General features: G+C 45.2%; 2 protein-coding genes across 7 annotated transcripts in view; one reads left to right on the forward strand and one right to left on the reverse strand.

Annotated features, from left to right (window-relative positions):
* On the reverse strand, nt 1-16,225 carry AARS2 (alanyl-tRNA synthetase 2, mitochondrial). 5 transcript variants are annotated; one of them, XM_048935577.1, is made up of 22 exons: nt 16,007-16,225; nt 15,726-15,914; nt 15,301-15,446; nt 14,283-14,477; nt 13,635-13,779; nt 13,070-13,215; nt 12,669-12,777; nt 12,126-12,164; nt 11,269-11,380; nt 10,585-10,712; nt 9,700-9,853; nt 7,735-7,904; nt 6,646-6,759; nt 6,097-6,237; nt 5,752-5,889; nt 5,245-5,354; nt 3,982-4,090; nt 2,471-2,596; nt 1,973-2,083; nt 1,113-1,196; nt 882-992; nt 1-503 (listed from the first exon to the last, which is right to left on the reverse strand). In XM_048935577.1, the coding sequence occupies exons 1-22, from the start codon at nt 16,223-16,225 to the stop codon at nt 339-341; spliced, it is 2,961 nt and encodes a 986-aa protein (XP_048791534.1). In that variant the 3' UTR covers nt 1-338. The 5 variants fall into 5 exon arrangements, 3 of the variants coding, with proteins under 3 accessions (XP_048791534.1, XP_048791535.1, XP_048791536.1); XM_048935578.1 differs by lacking the exon at nt 5,752-5,889; XR_007374971.1 differs by lacking the exons at nt 1-503; nt 882-992; nt 1,113-1,196; nt 1,973-2,083 and adding an exon at nt 2,977-3,301 and having other exon boundaries at nt 2,488-2,596.
* Nucleotides 16,226-24,939, forward strand: part of RNF8 (ring finger protein 8) — a 12,702-nt gene continuing 3,988 nt past the window's right edge. For both annotated transcript variants that reach the window (XM_048935588.1, XM_048935589.1), the window contains exons 1-6: nt 16,226-16,420; nt 17,607-17,735; nt 19,307-20,047; nt 20,992-21,054; nt 23,071-23,160; nt 24,237-24,344. In XM_048935588.1, coding sequence (XP_048791545.1) covers nt 16,331-16,420; nt 17,607-17,735; nt 19,307-20,047; nt 20,992-21,054; nt 23,071-23,160; nt 24,237-24,344 — 1,221 coding nt within the window. In that variant the 5' untranslated portion in view covers nt 16,226-16,330. The remainder of the gene's footprint in view (nt 16,421-17,606; nt 17,736-19,306; nt 20,048-20,991; nt 21,055-23,070; nt 23,161-24,236; nt 24,345-24,939) is intronic.

Consider the following 24,939-nt stretch of genomic DNA (forward strand, 5'->3'; position numbering starts at 1 on the left):
TCAAACGCTCTCCATCCTTTAATAACTTTGGGATAAGACAGTCATGCTCTTAGAACCTCCCAGTGCTGGTCTCGTGGCAAGAACTGCACTATTCCAGAAGAAGCTGGTGCCTTCTGAGGCTCAATCCCCATATGCCCAGGCTGAGGACAGGCAGCATCATTCTGTTAGTGGCATCAGGAACAGACTCTCTGCTCAGCCCTGATGGCCAGGTGCCAAGTGCTCCAATGCAGTGGTTGCAGCAATGTTCACTGTGAGAGTTGCCACACCTTTCATATCAACTCTGCATCGAGTATCCACATAGCTTACAGCTGTCCTGCTACCAAAGCATCACAGTCATTTCAGAGTTTACTCCGAGCGAATTCCAGTGCAGTAGTCAGGGCTCCCTGCATGCCCTTGGCATTTCCGCTGCCCTTAGCAACGATAGGAGAACCTCCTGCCTTGCCTTCCATCTGTGTACAGACAGCCACGGCCCAGTCAGCAGCAGAGAACACGGGGAGACAATTCTGGGGAAGAGACACACACTTTGGTCTGTGGAGCACTCTGCAGTCTGGAAGAAGGAACACCTTTCTCCTCTCATCCAGCCTGGACCCTCGCTACCTGGGGGAGACGTGACTGAAAGGAGGCTGAGTTTACGTGTTAGCGCTATGTCCTGCTGCTGGGCAAACACGTCCTGGAGGATCCAGGGATATCTGTGCCCAGCAAAAGCTGAAAGATTATCTGGTCCCAGCACAATCATCTCTGGTCATTCCTCAACTTAATTAATCAGTGCCACTGGGTAGAAACCCAGGAAAAAATAAAAAAATCAGCTGGGACCTATTAAGCAGCGTACCCAGTCCTTCTCTGCAGGCAGGCTCCTGTGATTCTGCCAGGGTTCTGCTTACCTTGGACACCTGACAGGCACAGAGCACCTCCCCAGAATCCTGAGGGCTGAGCAGCAGGACTGATGTGCCAGGTGACTTGTCACAAAGCTGGTTCACTACCTTCATTAGGATCTAGGAGAGGAAGGAAAAGGCAGGGTCAGGCTACAGCAAAGGAGAATGCTGTGCAGCTACCTTTGACTGCAGTCAGCATCTGAAGTATTGCTGGGCAAACAAGCAATGTGCTTTACTCACAGACAGGGAATCAGCTGGGACAGTATCAATAATGACAGGATGGTTGCAGTGTTTTGCTAGCAGCCTTTGCGCCTTCTCTTCAGCCTGGAGGAAGAAACACACAGCACTTGAGGGGTTACAGGTGACACAGGGTGACGGGGAGGGGTATATAAGTATGCAACACGTGTATATAGGGAGTGGAAGTGCTGTTCTGTACGACAGAGGGGAGATTTATGTTAGCAGAGGTCTGGAGACCTGTACAACCCTTCTGCCTCAAAAGCAAGCAGAGATTTCAAAAGTGACAAGTTCAGTTCTCAGACTCTCTCCTTGGCCTCTGCACTGCCACATGTATCAAGGCAAGTTCCTTTGAGAAGATACTGCTACTGTAAGTAAATGAGAACATTAAGTCTGCATTATGAATTTCACAAGGATTTTTAATATAATCATGTTAAATTAGTAACAAGTACAGTGGAAAAATCACAGCAATATCCATATGAATGGGAGAAAGGCTCTTCTGCCACTCTACTGCATGATCCTGTAAAGACCATTTTCAGGGCAATGTCATCTTCTCCATGCATTAACAAGTAGGCAATGCCTATCTACTTGCTGGTATTTGCAAGAAGTCCTATCCTCACAGATAGGACAGACATCAAGATTTTGCATATACCAGAAGTGCAGTCAAGTCACTGCATTTTATGAATAACAGCCTTGTCAGTGAAATCAACTCAAGACAGGGCTTACACAGCACCGTGTGATTGCACTCACATTTGATGAGGCTCCAGACACTGAATTGCAGTGAACTGTGACAAATACATGAAGTTCAGTGGTGGACAACACAGTGCTATTAGCAAGCTACAGTGAGTGTGCTGCTGTCACAGTACCTGCTGCATCTCCAGTTTCTTGATGGCTGTGTTGGCGGTTCGCTGCAGCGATTTGAGGGTGCTCTGTAGTTCTTTTCTCTGCCACTGGGGCATTGTAGTGCTGGCCACCACCTGGAAGACAGTCTGCTTTGTAAAGATACTGAACTGTAACTAGAAATAAATTGCTTGTTCTCCAGAAGCTCAGACTGAAGCCTGTCCTCTTTCCAGACTTTCCTATACATATACCTGATCATGCCAGTCACTCACTGCAACAGTTTTTTCAGCTGGGCATCTAAAACCTGGGGAAAAGCCTGGAAACCCTTTTTTACTGCTTAACTCTCCTCTGATATTCCCTCTGGGAGCAGAGGCACCAAGACACGAGATGAAATCTTTATGAACAAAGAGGCACCAGCAAGTTGCAGCTTCTTTCTATTGACCATAGTGAATCTCCTAGGGAAGTCATGTTGTCTCAAGAGCCAGCCAGTGCTGGGATCTTTCTGTATGGAATGTAATCCTTACTTTGGTTAACTGTCCCACTTCTTTGGAGAGGTTCTGCATCTCAAGAACAGAGGTGCTCCTCCTCTGCTTCATCCGTATTGAGACAGAGTCCACTTCCATAGCCAAGCACTGACCTACTTCTCGGGCCTGGAGAGAGGAAAAGAAAATGTTTCAGATGCAGCAAGACAAAGAACAATCGGGGATGGAAAAAAGAGGGAGGTGGCACTGAAGTGCTGTTAAGTATCCAGGTGGAAGACATCTACAGTCAAGCTTTAAGAACGACCGTCCCCAAGAGATTCTGGACTAGAGAGCTCCCCTCTAGATCTGCAGCCATTGCTAGATGGTCACACTTGTGGGACAACACTGTCATGTAGCTATGTTTCTTCAGCAAAAAGTCCTCCTCAGGATTTCAATGACAAAAAAAAAAAACTGGGAGGCCCTTTTACTTTTTAGTGCATTAACAAATGCATTATTGAAATTAATAACTGAAGAAACTGAGTAACATTAAGACTAAAGAAACCTCACACCTGACATTTCCTGAAGATGAGTTCAGCTGGTCTTGGCCCATTTCTTATTGCTTTCACCAACAAAAGCTAATGCAAGCTTTTTTCACTTCCTGACAGGTCTTTGTGCCCACAGTGGTCCTGGGAGACCAGGACTGCAGAGAGCATACAGGAAAAGCTGTGAACAGAGAGAACTGCTCTGCCTAGCTGGATACACATCCCATATTCCAGGTTACTCCTCCACACCTGCAGCCTTCCTTGTCTAATTAACACTTAGCTCCTTTCAGGGTCTCTTCAGGTTAGCACTTCCAGCAAAGTATGCAGATGTGCCCTGCAGCTTTTCCTTTCTCTGCATTAAGAAAAAACACAGTAAAAACACAGCACTGCAGGGGACAGCCAGGCAAAAAGCAATAGATTTGCAGGGGTGGCCTTTGCATCTAGTCCTCCCAGTTCCACTGGCAGTGAGTCACTCTGACTGCAGCCTGTAAGGAAATGGTCAAGGCACAGGGACCCTGACACTTCTGCATACACAACAAGGATCTCACAGGAACAATAATAGGTTGCTTACTTTTTATACAGACCCTATCAGATCAGAACTACAGTTTGGCAAGAAAGAGACTACACAAAGAAGGAAAAAGTCTGTAAGAATGAGAGCAGAACCCTGTAGTTACAAAAAACAAATGTCCAGCTGTGACAGGAGGTAAAACCAAAGCACAAAGGATTACACCTTTAAATACCTTCCCAGTGATTGAAATTTCTAGTCCAGAAGTCTCCTGGCACTCTGCATTGAATGTCTATCTTGGAAAAGGGGGTCTGAGGGAAGGAACGAAGGTCAAAGAGACTGAAATCTAGGGCAGCTGGGGAGTGGATATGCACAGTGAGGGAAAGCAGCAGAACTGTGTTCAGGGGTAAAACAGAAAGTGAGATCAGACATAGCAGCGAGGCTCCAGCCCAAGCAGAGGGAATTTAATTGCCCAAACAGGAGCCTACAAAGCTGGATTTAGCTGAGATCTGTTTCTCCTTTCTTACCTGTTTGGCTTGTCTCCCTGTCACTGCAATGACACGACTAATCCCTTTAACAAGCTGACGTTCACTGACAATGGCCAGATCCTCCATTGCTCCTGTCTGTAGAAGGTGTCTGCAGAGTTGACAGAGAACAGAGAAGACACAAGCTGCTCTCTGGGAACAGAAATCATCAGGAAGACTGCTTTCATTTTAGCCACATCTCCAGGAGGACAGTCTCTACTCAGTCCCAACAGCTTCAAACCTTTTTCATGCCTAAACTCCTGGTCGAGCAAGAGACAGCAGAGCTGAGGCTACTGCAGAAGAATCTTTGTGCTACCTTCCCAGCAGGCTACTGACAAATATATATATTATTTATGAGTAGATTGGATGGGGATCTTTTCCTTCTATTCAGCTACTGCTGAACCTTGTGGAAAGCCATTTTTCATCTCCAGCTCTTCCACTCCCTTGATAGATCATCACATACAAGCCACTGGACTGCAGTCATACTGCTGCTGTGCAGACACAGGGAACTGATCACCTTCCCTCTCTTCCTTGGCTATAGAAAAACAGATATGAATACTACAGTGTCTCAATGACTCTGTTACCACAAGCAATTATTTCAGATAGCTTAATTAGAAGTGATCATCTCCACTCCCACGCAGTTTCTTGTCCTGCTCCTCCCACGTGACTAGAAACTTGCTCATTTCCAGCTTTATCTACTCAAATGCCAATTTGTTTCCATTTTTTCCATGTCAGCATCATACTAAGATTGATTAACTCTTCTTCTACTCTAGTGCTAGAACAGGGCTAAAATAATTAAAATAATCAGGCTGGACAATAGTTCTTACAACTGTCCCAGAGATTTCTGCAGGGTCTGGAGACCTCCTGCAAGCCCCAAACCAAACCAAGTGTGACAGGACACAAATCCTGTTTCACACTCTGCTGCAGACTTGCAGCTTTCAAGTGGATTTCAGACTATGAAACAAGGAAAAATGCTCTGTGTTTCATTACTGTTTTCTCACCCTGGCATTCTGAAAGCTCCACAACAAGCCTACTCTGTCACTGTTTCAGGTAAAGAAACTCAGTTGCACAGGAAGAGTGTGGAACTTGGAAACATCTCTCTCTACCTAAGCCACCAGTGCTCCTATATGAGGTCTTGTAAGATCCTCACAGAGATCCTCACATAGGCCTGGAGCTGGCATCAGGGTGGGAAACAACTTGAGAATTACAAGGACACAGTCTGCCCACAAACACACCTTTTTGGATTATTAGTAAAAAGACACTTACGTCCCACAGCAGAGCTCCACAGAGGTTTGCATTGCAGCCTGAGAGTTGCTGGTTAGCACAGTCTCCACGGGAATTCCCAAGGACACTATCCTCACTGGATCTGGATACCCCTGACAAAGGAGAGAGGGATCAGCAGTTACCATACAGCCTTCAAGGACACTTACAGACTAACCATATGGCTTCAGAACCCTGCCTTACTTTATTCTTATTCAAGAGTGGTTTCAAAGTCGGGCACCATAAGTAGCCTGTATGGGGATAAATACAACTGGGTGATGCCAACAGCTGTTAAGTCTGAAGAAGTAAGTAGAAAGCCTGTGCATCACCGGTCTCCACACATTATAATGTAGTGCTCCACACATAATGTAGCTCACCTCCATCCCATTTACACCCCTGAGTTTTAGGAATCAGTTCCCTACGGAAACCTCCTGCTTCAATATCTTTTATGACCCTGATGATTTCAGCTAAAAGAGAAGGCTCAGAAAGAGGCGTCCTGCCCTCCTGTCATACCTCGTCTAGAGCACGGAGTCCCTGAACTCTTCTTGCCAGTGCAAGTGGGACCTCAGCCATATACACAGCCTCATTTCGCTTGATCACATCCTGGACCACCTGCTCCACTCGCTGCAGCTGCTCCACGGTCACAGGGCCCTGAGGAAGTAAGTCTGCCTTCAGGAGAAGCCTCCTGAGAACAAAGGAGCTTGGACACATCACTTTCCCATGTCTCATCTTCTCTGCTTGTAAAAGGGAATAGTGATCATCAAGTGACTACAGTGAGAGGAGAAACAATCCCTGAAGAGGAGGCTAGCACTGCGGTACTGGCACTGCTGAGAACCAAAGAAACACAAGTCCAGTCACCTTGACATTAAAGTCGAAGCGCAGTTGTTCTGCTGTCACATGGGAACCTCGTTGCTCTGTGCTGTCACCCAGAACGTGGCGAAGAGCGAAGTTCAGCAAGTGGGTAGCAGTGTGGTTTGTCATGCAGGCCAGCCGCTGGACCTGAAAGCACCAGATGATTTAGCATGGAGTGCTGGTACTCCACACCCTGGGGGAGCAGATGATGGCACAAAGAGATAAGAAAAGGTTGTATTTGAGGGGATGGGAGATGATGGTGGGAAAAAACAAACAAACAAGTAGCACGGCTGTCAAATGAATTTATGCTACCAGGCAGATATAACATCTTTTCCCATGGGATGACCTCTGTAAAACAGCAAAAGCTAGGCTGGATACTTCCAGACCGAGCTGCAGTTCATAGCACACTACAGACAAAGTCATTTGCAAGTTTGCCCCTCCTGCTGCACGTTGTAATAAAGAACAGTCAAGACAAGAGACAAGGCTCTGATATGAATAGCTTACTCAGGACTTTACAAGATTCTCAAAGCAAGGCTGGGAAAGGGTTAAGATTACCTCATCCACAAAGAGCTGCACTTGGTCTCCAGCACGCAGGGTTTCTACAGCAGTGACTTCATGGATCACGTAACCACCACAGAGACGAACTGACTCTACAGGGAAGAGTACGTCCTGAGCAAAGAGAAACAGAAAAGTGAGTTAGGTCACAGAGAACATCCAACAACCTGTGCTAGATACCTGTTTGACCCTACTGGGAAACATAACTCTTATTAGCTCCAAAGAGACAGGAATGGGATGGGAAAAGCAGGGACAAAATAACATAACCAGAGTGCCTCATCCCTTCCCTGCATCCAGCCAATCACTACACATGTTGAGACTGCCAGTCTGCAGTGTAGAGGCAGCCACACCAACTGTGCTAATGAATTTTCCTAACAGGGATATTTGCCCAAGAGAAAATGCCAAGGCACATGTTCCAGGCATCCAAGGTGTCACTTCTGCCTCATGAGGCTGGCAAGAGGAACTCAATCTCCCCTTCAGCTTAGGAAGATGCACTTATTGCATTCTGTAAGGCTGAAAAGGCTGCATCAGTGCCCAAAGGTGATTCTTAAAAGCTGGAATGTGGGAGGGAAGAAATACAGCATCCCACATAACTAGGGCCAAAGCCCTTCCTCTGGCAAGCTAAAAAAAAAAACTTGCTTCAGAAGTAGAATCCTCCCTAATACTTTTCAGAGAAATAACAGATTTTCTAATATGTCTTCAGTTGGGCACTGCAGTTGTCTAGGACTGGCCAGAGACAAGTTACTCTTCTCATGGACTCTCTGGTTATTAATTGCATTCTCTTTGCATTGCTGCCGTAGCTGTTAAGAGTGCAACACACCGAAGGAAATCCTAGGAATACTTCCAACACTTTCACAGCAAGAAGAAATTGTGAAGAACTGAGAGAGAGAGACAACCAGAGCAGCAGACCCACTTCTGTGAGATTACTGCTGTTTCTCATCCTAGCCCACCAACCCCAAGGCAAGGACAGGGAAACTGTTAAGAGTTAGCAGCTTGCAAATTAAGACAGTAAAATGGCCCATCGCTTGGAGAACTCTGTCTGGCCTCATTATCTAGGAAACCTTGGGTTCCACCAGCAAAGTGTCTCACCTGCTGTCCTAAGCGTATCAGGTAACCTTGGTCAGAGTCTTGCCCACCCTGCTCTGCATAAAAGTTAGTCCTGTCCAAGATGACGCCACAGTGCTGCCCTGCCCCGACCTCCTTCTGAAGAGATTGATCTCTGTACAGCATCAGGATGGTGGCCTGGCACGGGCTGAACTCTGCCAAGGGGAAGAAGATGGCAGCAATCAATGCGAGCACCCTGTCAGATCACACCATGAAAGGAGGCACCATTTCTCTGGCCATCCCTACCAACACACAGTCTATAATGAAAGCTAGCACTTCCCTTTGACTTGATCAGAGAGGAACAGCTATTGGCCAAAAGGACAAGGGATCTGCTATTCAGAATCAAGTCATCCCAAACTTTACTTACCACTGTAGAGTAGGTAACTGCTCAGGAACACCCTAGGTTCATATGAGCTCAAAAAAGACATGGTGGACATGCCTGCATCGTGTTATATTGCATACTTGCATGACAGCCTTCTACAAGGAGAAAACTGGCTTGATGGACAAGGGAGATTATCTTCCCTGATTAAACAAGCTACTCTCTTGTAGCATCCTTGAAATCAAACTCAGGAGATATGGACTGGGCAGGTGGACCATAAGGCAAGCATATAGTGTAACTGGCTGGACAATTGGGCCCCAGAAAAAATTGCTCAATATTCTGAAGTCCAACTGATATTAGCAGAGCTACCTGGAGGCTGAAATTATGGACAACACATTTCAACATCTTCATTAACAATTGTCTATGATAGGATGGGATGTATGCTTCTCCTGCTTGTGTCTGCCAACAATTGGTGAGACTGGCTGATACACTGAAGACCAAGGATGCTTTTCAGAGAGATCTTGGTAGGCCAAAGAAATGGACTGAGAACAACCTTGGGCTTTTCAAGGGCAAGCTGAACACAAGTCAGCAGGGTGCCCTTGCAGAAAGGAAGACTGCTACCTGCTGGGCTGTACGAACATACAGTTAGCAGGTCAAGGAAAATGATTATTCACTTCTGTATGTGGCATTTATGAGACAACAGCTGGAGTGCAAGGAATTCTGACTGTACATAAGGAAAAAACCTTTCACGCTAAGAGTGATAAAAAAAAAATAATGGAACAAAGACCAGAGAAGCAGTGGGATCTTCATCCTTAAAGATACTGAAAGCCTAATCAAAGAAGACCCCCAAGCAACCTGTTCTGAGTGTGAAGCTGATCCTCCTTAGACCAAGAGACTGGACATTCAGAGATTCCCTCCAGACTGAACTATTCCATGATTCAGTGACTGATGAAGCAATACAGTGCTAACTTAGTAAATTCAGCCAGTGTCTTCATTTTTCCTCCACTGTGCTCTCTCTGTAGTTCGTCTAGTTTGAGCTATGTACTTGCTGTACAGTTTGAACTACCTCACATTTTGCTTGCTGGGGGCTTTCATCAGTACACTGGATAACAGGCTGTACACAGCTATCTCTAATTGCTTGCGACAGCCACACCACCTCTCACTCTCTATGGTTCAGCTTTATGCTTTCCCTAGAGCATCAGCAGCCCCAGTTATCCCAAAGGATAAAAAGCCTGCACTGGCATCTAGTGGCCTGCCAAAGAAACAGCAAGAGCACAGCTTTAAGCACCTACCAAAACACCTTGCATAATCTTCATTCTCCATAGCACTCAACCCAGAAGCCTGATTGCTGGGGACAGATTCATCTCTGGTATAAATCAACAGTTGCTGCCTCAGCATTGCATGGTAAGACCAACCCATTTCTCACAGCCTTACTACCAGCCCGGCAATAATAACAGCAGCTACTTTGAGAAAAGTTACAAGGGCCACGAAAAGATGCAGCAGAAAGGTGGACAGGTTTGAACTATGAAGTACGTGTTCTCCTGCATGTACCAGGTAGTAACAGCAGGGTCATGAAGGATTCCTGCTCCCTTAGGCAGAGTTTGCCCAACACATGGGATCTTGACACTTACCATACTGACCATGCTGCCCAAGCTTGTAGGAGTATTTTGGAGAGTCATCAGTAGCAGGTATGTTGTCTCTCTGTAGCTGAGCCAGAGAGTGCACATCGAGGTGCACAACGGTGCCTTCCAGCTGTCGTCCTTCCTGTGGGCCACGAGCCTTTCGCTGCAGCAGAGTAAAGGCAAAGTTAGATGCGAGGTAGCTGGGGAAATACAAACCAGTAACTGGAGCTTTAAGGCTAGAAGCAGCTTCTGCCATCTTCCTGGGAAAGCCTAACTTAGGTCTGTGCTGATGCAAGCTACTGCTAAACCAACCTGTCCCTTCCAGCCCTACAAGCACTCAATACCACTCTGTGCTAGCTTTTAGGCAAGCCATAAGCAACAGCTAACATAACACTACCTGCACAGCTTGCTGTGTAGCTGTGAAACTTCAAGGCCATTAAAGCTCAGAACAGTGAGGCCTTGATCTGATTACTGTACAGGGCAGGCAGTACAAATCTTCCAGCACTACAGAGCTTGAGGGGGTTATATAAACTCTTCATAATTCACTTGCTGTTTGGGCTGTTCAAGCTGGCTCTGCTTTGGGGGTGTTGAACTGCATGACTACAAGAGGTTGCCCCTAACGTATGTAATTCCGTGACAACCTCCATTCCAGCCCAATATTGTACAACACCGATACTCATCTGAAAAGAATCACCAGCAAATACTTCCCAGTTAAACAACTACAGGAAAGAGCAGTGGGACTGAACTGCTGCTTCAGATTCACTTCCCCTCCAGGGAAAAGGGGCATAGCCCTGTGGTGCATCTAAGAGGTCTCAGTAGCGACAGGAATTTTGACTCTGGGCACACAGGAGAGGGTAGGCTCTGAGTTATCCTCATGAAGAGCGCGTCTCTTACCTTAGCATCCTCTAGAACAAGCTCATTAAAAGCAGCTGAATCCAAATGGATTCCCTTTTCTTCAAGCATCAAGTCAATTAGATCCAGGGGGAACCCCAAATTCCCATAGAGAGACCAGGCTACTTCAGCTGCAGGGCAAAAAAGAATGATATGAACTATGCATGAGCATTGGGAGGTAAAGGCATCTCCAAAGTTGCTTGAGTGGGATCAATCTGACGTGTGCCTTTGCAACTAGGTTCATGTGGGCTGTGTGCAAATGCACTGATAATGAGAAAGGGCAAAGAAGCCACACAGTTTTTAATATGGGACTGAGTACAAACAGAGCCACATAGCCACACCTCCGCCAATATTCAGTGCAGCACATCTAAGCAGGCAGCTCCTATGGTTGCGCCCTGAGCACCTCCTTTCAGTTGTGTCTTGTAAGAATCCATTTAATCAATAAAGCAGCAAAGGGAGTTTCTAACTTCCCCAGTGCCTGGTTCGTTGTGGAAATGATGTACTAGGAAACAATTGCAGTCTAGAGAAGGGAGAAATATCTGCTTTTAAATTTGGCTTTGGAATGCCCAGGGCTGGAATGTCATCAAAAGCACACGGAGAAGGGTAGCTACAGTTTTGACCGCAATGCTCGCAGTGACCTGGACCAAACCATCTTTAAGTGCAACTTGGCTGAGGTAGGAGGCTTACCTGGGAAATTTTCAGAAGGTTTCATCTGCTGCACTGTCCGCTCAATGATGCGCCTCCCACGCTCAAGGGAGGACAGAAAAGCAACTTCATTCTCATTGATGATATCCATAACCTGCCCAAAGAACAGAAGAAGGGTTACCCATAACATCACAGGAAGCTCTCCAGCTCAGCTCAGCCCTGCCACCTCTGGGCTCGCTGCTAGAGACAGCTCAAACAAATCAAGTGGATGTCTAATGGGTGCTCTGTCTGCTTGAACCAGCATCCATTATTTTGTGTCTCTGCTGCACTATTAAACAGTGCCAAAGTCATTGTGTCTCCTATCATCATCCCTGATAATACTTACCGTCCACCTGGGAAGAGATGGATGCTGAAACAAATGTTCCCTGTTACACTTTTGTTATCTATGACCCAATTAAAATTGCATGGCTGAAACAGACAGAGAAATTGCCTTTCACAGCTGCTGTCAGCAGAAGCAAGCAGGGACTAGCCTTAAATCCCCAAGCCACTTTGGACAAAGGGTACTCAGGCTAGAACAGACTGTACTTGCATTCAACAAAATAGCTGCCCTAGCTTTTCCAGAGCAACAGCTGCCTTTTATCAGAACAAGGAGTCCCTGCTAATGATCTAATAGAGCTCCCACAACAAAGTCCACTAAATATACTTCACAAGCCCAGTCAGTGCCCACGATGCAGACATGGACCCAACACATCCCAGCCTATACATGAGAACCCCGCTATGGAGTAGGCTATGCAAAATCCTCCAGCTAAGATCTGTGAAAGGGTTCTGCCTCTGAGAATAGTGCCTTACAAAGTCCATGAGAGAGGGAGGTCTCTTTCCAGGGTTTCTGCATTGCTTACCTGGTCTGCACTCTTCCTCAGCTCTGGATAGGCATCTCCCTGTAGAGTGAGTATCAGTTAGAGATAACACCAACCTCAGACAGTATCACATGGGAGAGTCACACCCATACTTACAGCTGTTTCCTGGCTATCTCCCCATAACCCTACTCAGCTAACCCTTGCACAGCACCTCTGTGGCAAACACATTGGTTCACAACGTGCAGAAAGCACTGTCATTTAAGATGTTGTTAGTAATCACAGAGACCAACCTCAGAAAGCTTTAACCAGATATGACAGCTCAGAAACTGCTGCCCTCAGGAAACAAGTGCGTAGTTGCATGTATTTATGCTTATTTGGGCTGACTGTATCATTAGTTACAATAGCACAGCTCCCCATCACAAGCGATCCACAGACAAGAGATGTTTACTGTTGCAGTGCACCAGACACACCCTCGTGGTACTCCATTCTGTCCAAGGTTGTCTCCTGACATTGCACAGGATACAAACATGGAGCTGAAGAGAATGCCTGACACTTGTCTTCTCTAAAGCAGTAGCTCTTACTTACCAGCACTTCCACTACAGTAGGCACGAGGGAGGCCAGGAGCCCATGTGGAGCATGAAGGACTTCAGAACAAAAGCGAACAGCCCTGCGCAGAATCCGACGCAACACCAGTCTGAAAGCAGGGCAGAATTCCCCAAGCAGCATGTGAGCATCTCTGCCCAGCACCCACAATCCAGTGCACCCCCACATGCAACCCCTCTTTGGCCTGGCCTAACTGCCAAAGGTTGGTTGCTCCACATACTCTATACCTAATCCAAGGATGAGATGCAGGTCTGAACCTCTTTCAGGCTCTCACATGAATCTCTCCGTATCTTTGGTCCACATTAGCACCCTTCCCCCGGCTCCCATTCCCTTCTGGACCTAATTTCCCTACTGGAAACTATGCAGTTTCCATATATCCTTACTCTGCTCCAGTGAAGCCTGGGTAGATGCCATCAGTGATGCACACACACAAGGTCCGCACATGATCTGCCACCACACGGTAGGCCATATCCACATGCCCAACATCAGCATTCCCAACCAGACCTCGGTATCTGGGCCCCCCACAGCCCTGAAAGAGAAAGTGAGGAGACCACAGATCAGCAGAAAGATGCAGAAGGAAAAGTTCCAATGCAACAGGCAGCCAGCTACACTTGACATCATGCTTCTCAACTACTCTGTGAATGTAAGACAAATTGATTAAATCCTTCCAGAACATTAGAGTCCAAAAGTTTTGTACCTAAGACAGGTCAGCCAGTGTCCTAGCCCTAAGAAATCTAAGACACTTTGAATTAAAAATGGATCATCAATGCTGTTGTACTTGTGGATTTCCAGTGTGGAATTGACCCTGAGTTTCCCCGTGTGGGGCCTGGCCAGACATACCTCCTGTCTCAAAATACTGTGTAAAGAAGGCAAGGCTGTAGTATGGCATGAGGCAAATAGCTTGCTCCAGAAGAGCTTTCACTTAGCTGTGACTGTAAACAGGATCACCTTGTGAATGGCATCCAAGATGGGAGTGAAGAGATCTGTGTCGTAGTTGGATCGTTTGTTCTGCAGAACCGTCACCAGCCTTTCTAAGCCCATTCCTGTATCCACATGGTGCTGAGGCAAGGGAAGCAAGTTCCCCTCCACCTCTCTGTCAGCAAGTTAGGAAAAATAAAAGGCAGAAGAAAAGTACCAGTCAGTTCTGGGCAAAGAAGAGATGTACTTGAGATGCAGAGGATGGGAGTGCAATAAGGGAGTGATGGGATAGAAGCAGCAGGTAATCCAACACAAGATAACTCAGGGACAAGACTAACAGCAGCCTGCCTTGGCACTGACCGGTAGCCAGGCTCTGGTCATCAGATCATCAGGATATATTGCAATAGATGGAAAAAGGATTTTTCTGAACAGCAGTCTTCTCACCCTGCAAGTTTCTCTGTACTGCTGCAGACCTGATCTCTGGTGTAATAATTTAAAGGAGGAATGGATAAAAGCTAAGGAGAACCACGAGTCTCAGTGGACACATCCTCCCAGCTTCTCCTTTGCTCCTCTACTGCCACCTCCTGGAAAGCAGTGAGGTGCCTAAAAGTATACATGCATGATTCAGATGGCATGTAACAGAGAAAGGCACTGGAGTTCAGAGGAGGTTCCTGGTACCTGCTATACTGCATGAAGACCAGGTTCCAGATCTCCACTACATCAGGGCTGCCCTGGTTCACCAGTGCTGAAGCATTTCTTCCACCACCCACATGGTCATAGTGGATCTCCGTGCAAGGACCACAGGGACCTGTGTCACCCATCTCCCAGAAGTTGTCCTTCATTGGGAAAGGCAGCACGTGGCTGGCAGGCACTCTGGAAAGGCAAACAACAGAGGTGGCAATGTTGGTGTGCACATGCAAAGCACACGTTACACTATATCACAAGGAAAATTAAAAGGATAGATCCTCCCTGACTACTACAAACTCAGAGTCCAAACGCATTAGGACTTGTTTGCTTCTGTTCACGTAGAATTAGCCTCCTTAGCAGCAAAAAGCTGTATCAAACCAGACAGGACCCTCGTCACTGCTGAGAATGGCCAGCAAAACCAGCATGGCTCCTGCTGATGGAGACAGATGTGTCACTGGGTTTCTAGAGCCACTTTTCTCCTTGGAAAGAATTGCACCAGAGCCATGACATGAGGAACAAGACTGACCATTACAAATAGCACTGAGCTGGCTGCCTTGGGCCCAAAGCTCACGTACAGCCTAGAACAAACTCCCAAACTGCACATATATATATATAGCCATATATATATATATATATATATATAGCCATATATATATATATATATATGGCTTTATCATCACATTAAAGCAGCAATTGCTAGCAGAATGCAGACGGCACAACTCCTTGTGGAGAAGAAGTAAAGGATCACAGACATCTTTAGCACACTGCATCCAGGTTAGAAAGCCTGAGGCATACAGCCACAGACCAACTGCACCTGAGCAGTAGCCTAAAGGTAAAATGATCCAGAGGATGAAGAGTCCAACTTTTAGTAACCCAAAGGAAGAAAAAACTAAATGAGTCAAAGACTCACTGCCACATCTATCTTCCATCAATTAAAGAACAAATGAGAGACTATGGAGACTGGGATGTCAGTATCTAATGCTCAGAGCCCCTTCTCCAGCATGCTTACCCCAAGCTGAGCCATACATCCCTGCACTCCTCATCTGCACTCAGCCCCAGTGAAGAGTCTCCGCCAAAATACGTGACATAGAGACGATCCTTTGGGATCTTGTAGACCTCTGTCAGGAGCTCCCAGGCCATGCTACATGCCTCCTCCTGAGCAGACAGGGACACAAAGGAAGCACAGGAATACAGAGTGGAGTGAGAAAAGGGGGTTCTTCAAAATGACAGGCACCAGAGAAGCATGTTTAGCTCTAGCTCTCTGTAAGCAGTTGCAGTGATTCAGCACAGCACCTGACCCCTCAGCTTTGCACCACAGAGTTTGGAGCTGTAGCGCCCATGACAGAGTGCAGCACTGGTATCACAGTACAGCTACGATGCTCGAAGAAAAGGCCTGCACGTCCCCCAGATGAGGCCTTGTTCTTGCCACCTCACCTTGAAGTAATCCCCGAAGGACCAGTTCCCCAGCATCTCGAAGAAGGTGTGGTGGTAGGTGTCACGGCCCACGTCCTCCAGGTCGTTGTGCTTCCCCCCAGCACGCACACATTTCTGGCTGTTCACCACTCGCCGCTGCTGCGCCAGCTCGCTGCGGGGATCTGCCGTGCCCAGGAAAACGGGCTTGAACTAGAGAGCACGGGAAAGAGACACAAGCAGCTATCGCCGGCTGCTACCCACGCTCATGCGGGGAGAGAATCCGGGAAGGGCTGGGCCCGCACCTGGTTCATGCCCGAGTTGACGAAAAGGAGGGTCGGGTCGCCGCGGGGCCGTACGGGGGCGGAGGGCAGGCAGCGGTGGCCGTGCTTCTCCTCAAAGAAGCGGAGGAAGGCGGCGCGGATCCGCCCCGCGGACGGGCAGGCGGCACCGCGGCGGGGGCAGCAGGGCCAGGACCGCCGCACCGCAAGCAGCGGGAGGCGCAGAGGACTGGCCGTCGCCATGTTGGCCGAGGGCGGAAGTCAGTGCGGCGACTTCCGGCAGAGGCGAGGGCCGACGGGACGGCGGAGGAGCGCCGGGAGCCCAACCCGCTGCGGGCCGACGGCGGCATGGCGGCGTGCGGGGCGTCGCGGCCGGCCTGGTGCCTGCGGAGGGTCGGGGTGGGCGGCGGCTGGCTGCTGCTGGAGGCCGGCACGCAGGTCAGCGGGGCGCGGGAGGCGGCCCTTCAGTGGGAAGGTTGGGGGGAGGCCTCCTAGAGCGGGCGTGGTGGAGACCGGTGGTGGAACGAGGGGAAAAGCCGAGGCTGGGCTTTCAGTGCGGGGGGGCGGGGGCAAGGGGGGAGATCGGGATCTGAAGCTCAAATTCCTGCGTACCTCGCTGTTACGGTCCTTAACGTCAGCTCACGTCTGATAGAAGCTGTTTGTGCGACTGTAGTGTAAAGGAAAAAGGCCTCACTTTCCGGGGTTAGCGCTGTACGGCCTATAAGATCTTTGTGCCTCAGTTACTTAGGTGATACTTTGTATTTGCTTCCATCGTATCTCAGGAGCACATAGGGAAAAGCGTTCAAGGGTGGGTTTGGAACCGGGAGGTGTGCACACATTCTCAGCAACAGGTGCACGTTGCTGAGTATGGAATGTGCCAGACTTGCAGCACAGGCTGTGTGAATTGCATGCAGAATCTCGCTGAGGTGAAGCTCACTTTGCTGCAGCACTCTGCTGTTGGTGATCTTTCACAGGAGAGAGGGAGAATGGAGCTGTGCTTTAAACGGCAGCCTGCAATTAAATCAGATTTAACAAGCTACTATAAAACTGTACCGTGCCCTTATGCCTGCTTCTTGCAGAAGATGCTGTTGGATTCTGATCAGATTATTTAGCTTACTTTCAGACTGGTTATAAGCAGCATATAGTTTGGGTATCATGGCAGTTTTCTGCGCTATTTTTGTCCCGTATCTTTCCTGTTTACAGAGAGTTGAACAGATGCTGTTAGCTAAGGAAGAGGGTAAGACATAAATTTGAGACCCACACTATTGCACTGGTTTGAAGAAATACTGGTTAGTTAGGATATGAATGAGGTAAGGCATGGATGAAGTGAGAGCTACTTTGAGCAGCTTTGCTGCTGAGAGAATTTTCTGTGAGACCAAGGCTGTAACCTGTCTTGCAACAATCAAGTTTTTATCAGTGGGAGAGAGAGAGTCCTTCAAACTTCATTTTTTAGTTACTCATGAATTTAAAGAAAAACAAACAAACGTAGCAACATACTATCCTGAACTGTTGGGAAATATCTATAAGATGCTAATCAAGGTAGATTTCTGCTGTGTTTATATTCATCTCATGCGACTTCTATTTATTATCTTGCTGATTCGTGTTTCAACGTCTTTATTTTTAGGTAACTGTAGGCCGGGGATTAGATCTCACGTACCAGCTGGTGTCAAAAACCTGTCCCTTGATGATTTCTCGTAAGCACTGTGTTTTCCAGCAAAATGCAGAAGGCCAGTGGACTGTTAAGGATAATAAGGTACAGAGACCGACTAAAGACCTTTTACTCTTAGTTTCACTGTATTCACTATTCACTGTATCACTATTTGATGCCTGTTTGGCATCAAATAATGTATGATCTTTGATTATAATATGGTGTGAATGTGATGGAAGGTTTGTGGAAGCACGTTGTGTCTGTTGTGCACTTGTAGCAGGAAGCTTTGTTCTGCTGCAGTTGGGATACAGGCCTTATTGCTTTCTATATGTGGACTTATCCCTTGGTCTAGCATTTTCAGGCAATTACAGTCCTACACAGAGCACTCTGCAGTTTGTGAAATTGCTTTGTGTTCCTCTAATTTAAAATAAATAATTTAGCAGCATTCAAAAAGATAAACGTGATTGTACCGCTATGAAAAGGATACACTGATGCTGCATTGACAAAATTACTTTGATTATAACCAACTACAATGAGAATCTGTTGTTAGAAAAAAAAAAAAAGCATGCTTTGCATTGACTTCAAATGTATTCTAGTTAAAGTCCTCCTCAGCTGATTAGAATGTAGAAAAACTGTTGAGACCAGAGTCTTCAGCTAGGTCTGTCTTTTCCAGTGGCGATTCCTTTTTTTAATCATGAACTCTGCACTTTCACAGTCGTGCTGAAAGCTGTGGAATCAGTAACTTGCCTTAAAATAGCACTAGCACAGCAAAAAACATTCAGTTCATCATACAGTCTTGAAGGATGTTTAGGTCAACAACAGATTAGCCAAAAAGGAAGGGATTGGCTGCTGTTAAAATTACTCTTAAACAAGGCTGTAGTGGAGTGATTGTACAATTTTGAAATTTTACTGTGTGTGATTGGAAATATCTATGGTAGAGTAGCTATTAATGCCTCAATGTAATCACTGCTACCATTTTTGTGAAGTTGTTTTGTTGAATATCTTTGAGGTATGTCAGTTGCTTGTGATTCTGCAGTTCATCCTGGGCACAGCTCTGTTTCTAAAAACAATTTCTTGAGCTAGTGCTTAATTAAAAATACAAACAAACAAAAAAAACCCCACATCGTTTTCTGATTAGAGCATCATCTCTTGAAGAATCTTTTCCTTGTTTGTATTTCCTTTGTATTTATGAGAACTGTCTCATTTCTTTTCTTTCATTAGGCAGTGTAAGCTATGGTCATTTTTCTTTTCTAGTTTCTTCTTGGATTTCAGGTGACTTTGTCAAGAATAATTACTGCAATGTTCTTTGCTCTTGTCAATGATGTATTGCAGAATTTTTCAGCTGGATAGTTCTTATTTCCCCTGAAGCTTTTGGGTAGTTTCTTTCCCTTAGACTTACTTCTTTTCCATCTGCAGAAGTGCATATATTAATTTTGTTCTTGTACACAGAAATCTGCAATGTGGTGGTAATAATACAAGGTAAATAGTATAATGCATTGACTGTAATAAATGGGGCATTGGGCCATTAAGTTGGATATTGCAAGGTTTATTTAAAGAGGTGGCTTGTTCTGACTGCAGTACTGCAGAGACTGGATACGTTTACAGTTGCCAGAAATAACTTGCAGATGACTTTGTGCCCATATATTAAATCTTGCTGATTCTTTGTTTATATTCAGAGTCTAAATGGAGTTTGGCTTAATAAACAACGTCTGGATCCTTCAAAAACCTATCCTTTAGCAGAAGGAGACCGTATCCAGTTGGGAGTGCCTTTGGAAAACAGAGAGACTGCTGAATATGAGTATGAAGTAATTAAAGAGGAGTGGGAGAAAATCAGACCCTTTTTAGCCCAAAGGAGTGACCTGGGTAAAACCAAGAGCTCAAGGTCTAAACGTAAATTTACTTTGGAGGAATCAGAGACGTCTGGCTCAGAAGGCCCTTCCAATTCCAGATCCAAAAGGGACAGAGTGTCGTGTGATGGTGAACCTTTGAGTAATCTGTTGGCAAGAGTAGGAGAGACAAAACAGTTGACAGACAAGATGGAGGTCAAGCTGCCCTCTGCTGGGTCAAGTGAGGATGATGGGGGTCCAGTGCGTGGTAGCCCTGATTGCTCTGAGAAAGCTGTGGCTGTTGCTCACGAGGACCAGAAACACTCTGTTCTTTCTCAGTCATGGACTGGCCTGGAAAAGCTGAGGAAAACTCTCATAGACATAAAGAAGTTAAAAGTCAAAGTGCAGGAGAAACAGACAGCAGTTCTGAATGCGAAGCAGAAGCGCAGGAAGGCTGCTCAGAAGACAATCCTAACAATGGAAAAAGAGCTGCAAGAATTGCAGGACAAGCTGTGCACAGAACAAGTACAGCATCAGCAGCAGGTGGAAGAGCTGGAAAGGACATTCTCCAAAGAGAAGCAGAAGCTAGAGGTATAATGGTGGTAATCATTTTGGTCTGTGTGTTTTGAGATCTTTTTTCTTTCAATTTTGAAATTAAAACTCTGACCCTGTGTGGTTACAAAGAGGACAAGTTAAAAAGTGTTCACCTTAAGTGGGAATTTTTTCTAGTATACAGCTTTTTCTGAATTAATGCTAAATTCATATGGGGAATCCATTTCCTTTTCAAGCAAGTGCATCATTGTTTGCCTTTCTCTCTTAATTCGGAGCTTGAGGAAGGAGGGTTTTGTGTTGATGTTTTTGTTTTTTGTTTGTTTTAACGTAAGGAAAATAGTCTGTTCTTGCTACCTGCAAATGCCTTCAAGCAGTATGTGTATGTTGATAACTTTTTTTAGATAGGAAGCTACAAGTCTTTCTGATTGGTTTTATTTGAAATCTGGTTTAAAGGAAGTAAGAATTCTTCTGGGAGTTACCTACAGACTTATCAGTTACTTCCTTTAAAGTCTGCTGCTAAAAGCAGGATACTGTATCAGAAGTGCAGGAGGTTTGGAGTTGTGTGCTTAGGACAAAAGGAAGTTCAGCTGAAGCTGTAACTCCGTCTGACCTATTTAAATGTGTTCCGAGATAGAGCTGCAGCTTTTTCTCATGTGTAAGCTATTGCCAGCTTCCTGGCTTCTGTCAACATTGCAGTGTCTTCAGAGCTACAGTAACATGGAATTGTTCCAAGTATGGAACTGTAAATGATACATTCATTTTAGCTCTTCACAGTAAAGGAGAGCTGTAATTTCAGTAGTGCACATGAATTGCTAGAGTGGGGCTTTTCAGGTTTTGGTTTTGCTGAAAATCAGTATTGCTGCTTAAAGTATATCCTCTAAATGTGCAAAACAGTTCTTTTCATTCCTGTGTTATCTTCAAGTATTTTTTTTTCTTCTTCCAGTAACAAAAACATCTAGTTTTGGTGTTTGATTTTTTTTCAGGGAGAGAAATGGCAAGATGGGGAAGAGAATCTGAAGGAGCAGCTGGCCCAGGTTCTGCAAGAGGCAAGTAATTAAGTCTACTTGGTCTAACTGTTGAACTCATATACTTAAATCTTACTGCTTCCACTCTTGGTGGAAGACTAGGACTGTGCCTGAAGTGCATTTGGGGTGGTCTTCATCTTCTACAGACCAAATTATGGTCAGAAAGTGACAGGCCTCCTTTTCTGGGAGTTGCTGTTTGCCAGCAGATAACACGAGAATCTGTACTTTTAGAAAGTATGAAGTGGCTGTAGTGATTCTACTTGAATCTGGTCAACGTGCTGGTGGACATTTTTATGAGGTCTGTCCTCTGGTTATCTGTTTTGGGAAAGTTGCCTTGGAAGATTTAAACCACAGGAAGAAGAATTAGTTTTGGTTAGGAGTGTTTTTGGAAGAGATTGTCACATGCTTAGTTTTCCTAGGCTTTCTGTCTGAAAGGTCTTTCCTTTTGGAAGGCTAATCCAAAAAGAGATTGAGCCAGCCCTGCTGCATGTGTTGGCAGGCTTTCATGACACTTGTGTGTCAGATGCTCCATGACACTCAGATGTGATGGATGCACTCAAGACTGCAAACAGAAAACCAAGCTGAAATGTAAAGTAAATTGCAGATGTTGCCAAACCATTGGAGTCGTTAGGCTGAATTTTAATGTGCCTTTCAAAATGGTGTGGCCTGTTAAGACAGGCTTTGAAAGTGGAATGAAATCATGCAGTCAGTTATTCAGCGATACTGGAAGGTGACTGGAGTAGTATGTTGAGTTTTCTTTATGAACTTCTGTGCTACTGCACACCATATCAGAGGCTCAATCTTTGTTTTGAAATGTTTACAATCAAGGTAGATGAGCAAAGATGTAAGAACACACGATGCATCCAGTATGCTGCAATAGCAGCTGGAGTCATTAATTTTATGATCATGGAGTGGTGCCTGGAATGTGCTGTGTCTGGTAGAACATTCATAAGCTGTATTAATAGCCCACAGCCTTCTGAGTGTTGTCTGCTCTTGCAGGTGTTTCTCTTGGTTATGAAGCAGTTGTTTGCTACTACTTTGCAGATTTTCCCCAGTGCCATAACTGGGAAAAGTCAGGAGAAATCCAGCTAATTATTGAAAACTTTGAGGTCGTACTTTTGGGCATTTTCCTCTCTGCAGCTTTCCGCCAAGTCATATGGAGCTTATGAATAAGTTTTAGATATGTTTAGAAATAATTATGTGAATAACCATTCTTCTTGTCTGATCCATGTCCTGTGACAGTCCTGCCTATCATTTCTGGTAGAGTCCAATATTGTGTAAGCTCCAACTCCAATTAGAGTCAGAGTACACAGGATACAGCTGCTTTGGTTATCCATAGGGAACTTCTGTAGTATGAGTAAGCTCTGCTCAGAAAAGTTGCTTTTGTACTGTCTGATGTGCAGGTTCATTCTGCAGTGCATAGAATTGTAGAATGGCCTGGGTTGAAAAGGACCACAATGATCATGTGGTTTCAACCCCCCTGCTATGTGCAGGGTCACCAACCACCAGACCAGGCTGCCCAGAGCCACATCCAGCCTGGCCTTGAATGCCTCCAGGGATGGGGCATCCACAGCCTCCTTGGGCAACGAGTCACTTATTATCACATTTTAATTTTTACTACCGTGTCCTACAGTGAGTTTTGCTGTGGACTTTGTGACTTTTTTTCTCCTCATTCGTTATTGTATGGCATGTATTTCTTGTTTAATGCTGCTTGCTTTTATCTTGTAAAACTACAGGATTTTACATGCCATTTGTGTCACTGCAAGAAGGGAGATGTCTAATGATAGACGAGAATGAGTAACTTGGGAGAGGAAATTAAAAGTATCGTGCTGCTGGGAAGATCATAAATAACTGACACTACATTGCAATTGTAAGTTCAGGGTGAACTGCCTTAACACCCTGGCTCATATAGACAGGTGTTGCTCTTTTAGGAGAAGACAGGAGAAGGGAGTATGCTGAACCTCATGGTTACAGCCATGTATATTTAATAGGGTAGCTTATAATAACACTCTTATTTTTGGGATGGTGTCATTACAGCATCATGCTCTGATGGAAGAACTGAGCCGTAGTAAAAAAGATTTTGAGGAGATAATTCGAGCCAAGAATAAAGAGCTGGAGGAAACCAAGGTAAGGAATGAAACCAAGTTCTCCATGACTGAAATACGATATGCTGTGGCAGAATAAATGGTTTAACATTTGCTTTGACTGTGTGTTGCCTTCTGTGGTGAAAAGCTCTTGTATTTTGGTCTGGCAGCTGATTCAGATTTCCAGAATTTGCATGGAAATATGAAAGAGTGGGGGGTGAGGGTAGGGATCATCAGTAGACGTACTCTTTGCTCTGTTTGTGAAGTAGTATTAGAGAGTTATTACCAGATCTTTCTCCATGAAACAGAAAGCACAGGACATCTGAACAACATCTTGTGCACCATTCTTTAAAAATAAAAAACTGTATGGGAAAAGTGGGTGTTTCATTTTGAGTTTGTGTGGACTTGCGAGGAACTGCAGTGTGTTCCTGCAGTCAAACAAGGGAGTACAGAATTGAAACAACATGAAATTTTAATAGTGAATGTTTCTTCCAGCCTCTGTCAACTTGATGAATGGAAGATAATTCAAGGGATCTTGTGTTATGTTCTACACTTGGAAATTATGATGTTTCATACCTTTGGCTATTTGCTTTGTTTTCTTCTGTCATCTTTGCAACTGTTGCTTTAAGGATAGTTCTTAGAAGATGTAGCAGATGCCTAGAAGCCTAATTTAAAAGCAAAATGTGTTGGTCAGTTAAACACAAGTAAATGTTTTGAATTATTATATTTACTTTTCTAGTATTTGTGTTATTTTGTTTTGCTCTTTACATTAGACATCAAACCATTATGTTAACTTAATCCAAACTCAGGCCAAAAAGAGCTTATAAGAGATTTTGAGAAGACTGATCTGGTTTGTAGTTTCTTTAGGCTGAAGGGGACTTAAGTAATGGTTATTCTTTCTTGCAATCTATACTCTATAATGGACAGGAATGTTCTCAGTACTGCTGCAACTACAAAAAGGAGGGAGGTTACAAATCTGGATACATAACACAGACTTAATATGGAAAAACTTAAAGCTGCATGATTTTCTACTTGTGTTACCTTCCTCCACACATGCAGTTCCACCATTATTGCATTAAGCTTTGTTGTTCATAACTGAACTGTTTGTTTTTCTGATAGGTGGAAAAGGAGAAGGTGAGAGCCCAAAAAGAAGAAGTGTTGAATCAAATGAATGATGTGTTAGAGAATGAGCTTCAGTGCACGATCTGTTCTGAGCACTTCATTGAGGTATGTTTAAGCCAGTATGGCTTTGCCAGTAAAGAAGAGACTTGAAAAGCTTTCTCTAGTTCTGCTAAAGCAATAGTCAAGCTTTCTTTTCTTTACTTCAGTAACTTAGCAGACACAACAGATGACTTGTGGTAAGGGTTGATCCAGAAACCCATTCTGTCTGCTCTAAAAATTCTTCTGGGCAACAAATTTGGCTTTAATGTCTCTCCTTGCAGAGGTATGAATGCTTAATCCCAAGATGCATTCAGGCTTGCAGGAGCTATTAGTGTTCGAACTGGTGCTCTTGAGGTGCTGCTGGCAGCCTGCTCGGTCATTCTATGGTAGACCTTGCTTCAAGTTGACTGGGGTTGGGCAGCTTCAGTGTTAGATGTAAGAACAGGCTATAAGGGAAGTGCAGTGTTCATTGAGTTCTAAACTATTTATGTAGTTCACGTAAAGTTGAGAAACTGATTTGAGAAGGAATAGGCAGATGATGCCTGAAATGTAGACTGTTCTGTCTGTTCATGTTTTACTGGAATTTCAGTTTCATTCAATTCGTTTCTACTGTAGGAAACCTGTTAGCTTTCTTAAAATGACCTAGGAGTCGGTTAGAATT

This window comes from Lagopus muta, chromosome 2 (genome assembly GCF_023343835.1).
Source record: "Lagopus muta isolate bLagMut1 chromosome 2, bLagMut1 primary, whole genome shotgun sequence".
NCBI lineage: Eukaryota > Metazoa > Chordata > Aves > Galliformes > Phasianidae > Lagopus > Lagopus muta.

Excerpts from the sequence above, each read along its gene's own strand:
- AARS2 (XM_048935577.1), bottom strand. The coding sequence starts at position 16,225 with ATGGCGACGGCCAGTCCTCTGCGCCTCCCGCTGCTTGCGGTGCGGCGG. Across the intron at positions 13,780-14,282 it reads GTCTTCATGCAGTATAGCAG|AGAGGTGGAGGGGAACTTGC; the intron begins GTACCAGGAACC and ends ACTTGCTGACAG. Across the intron at positions 9,854-10,584 it reads TTGTTCTAGAGGATGCTAAG|CGAAAGGCTCGTGGCCCACA; the intron begins GTAAGAGACGCG and ends ACTCTGCTGCAG.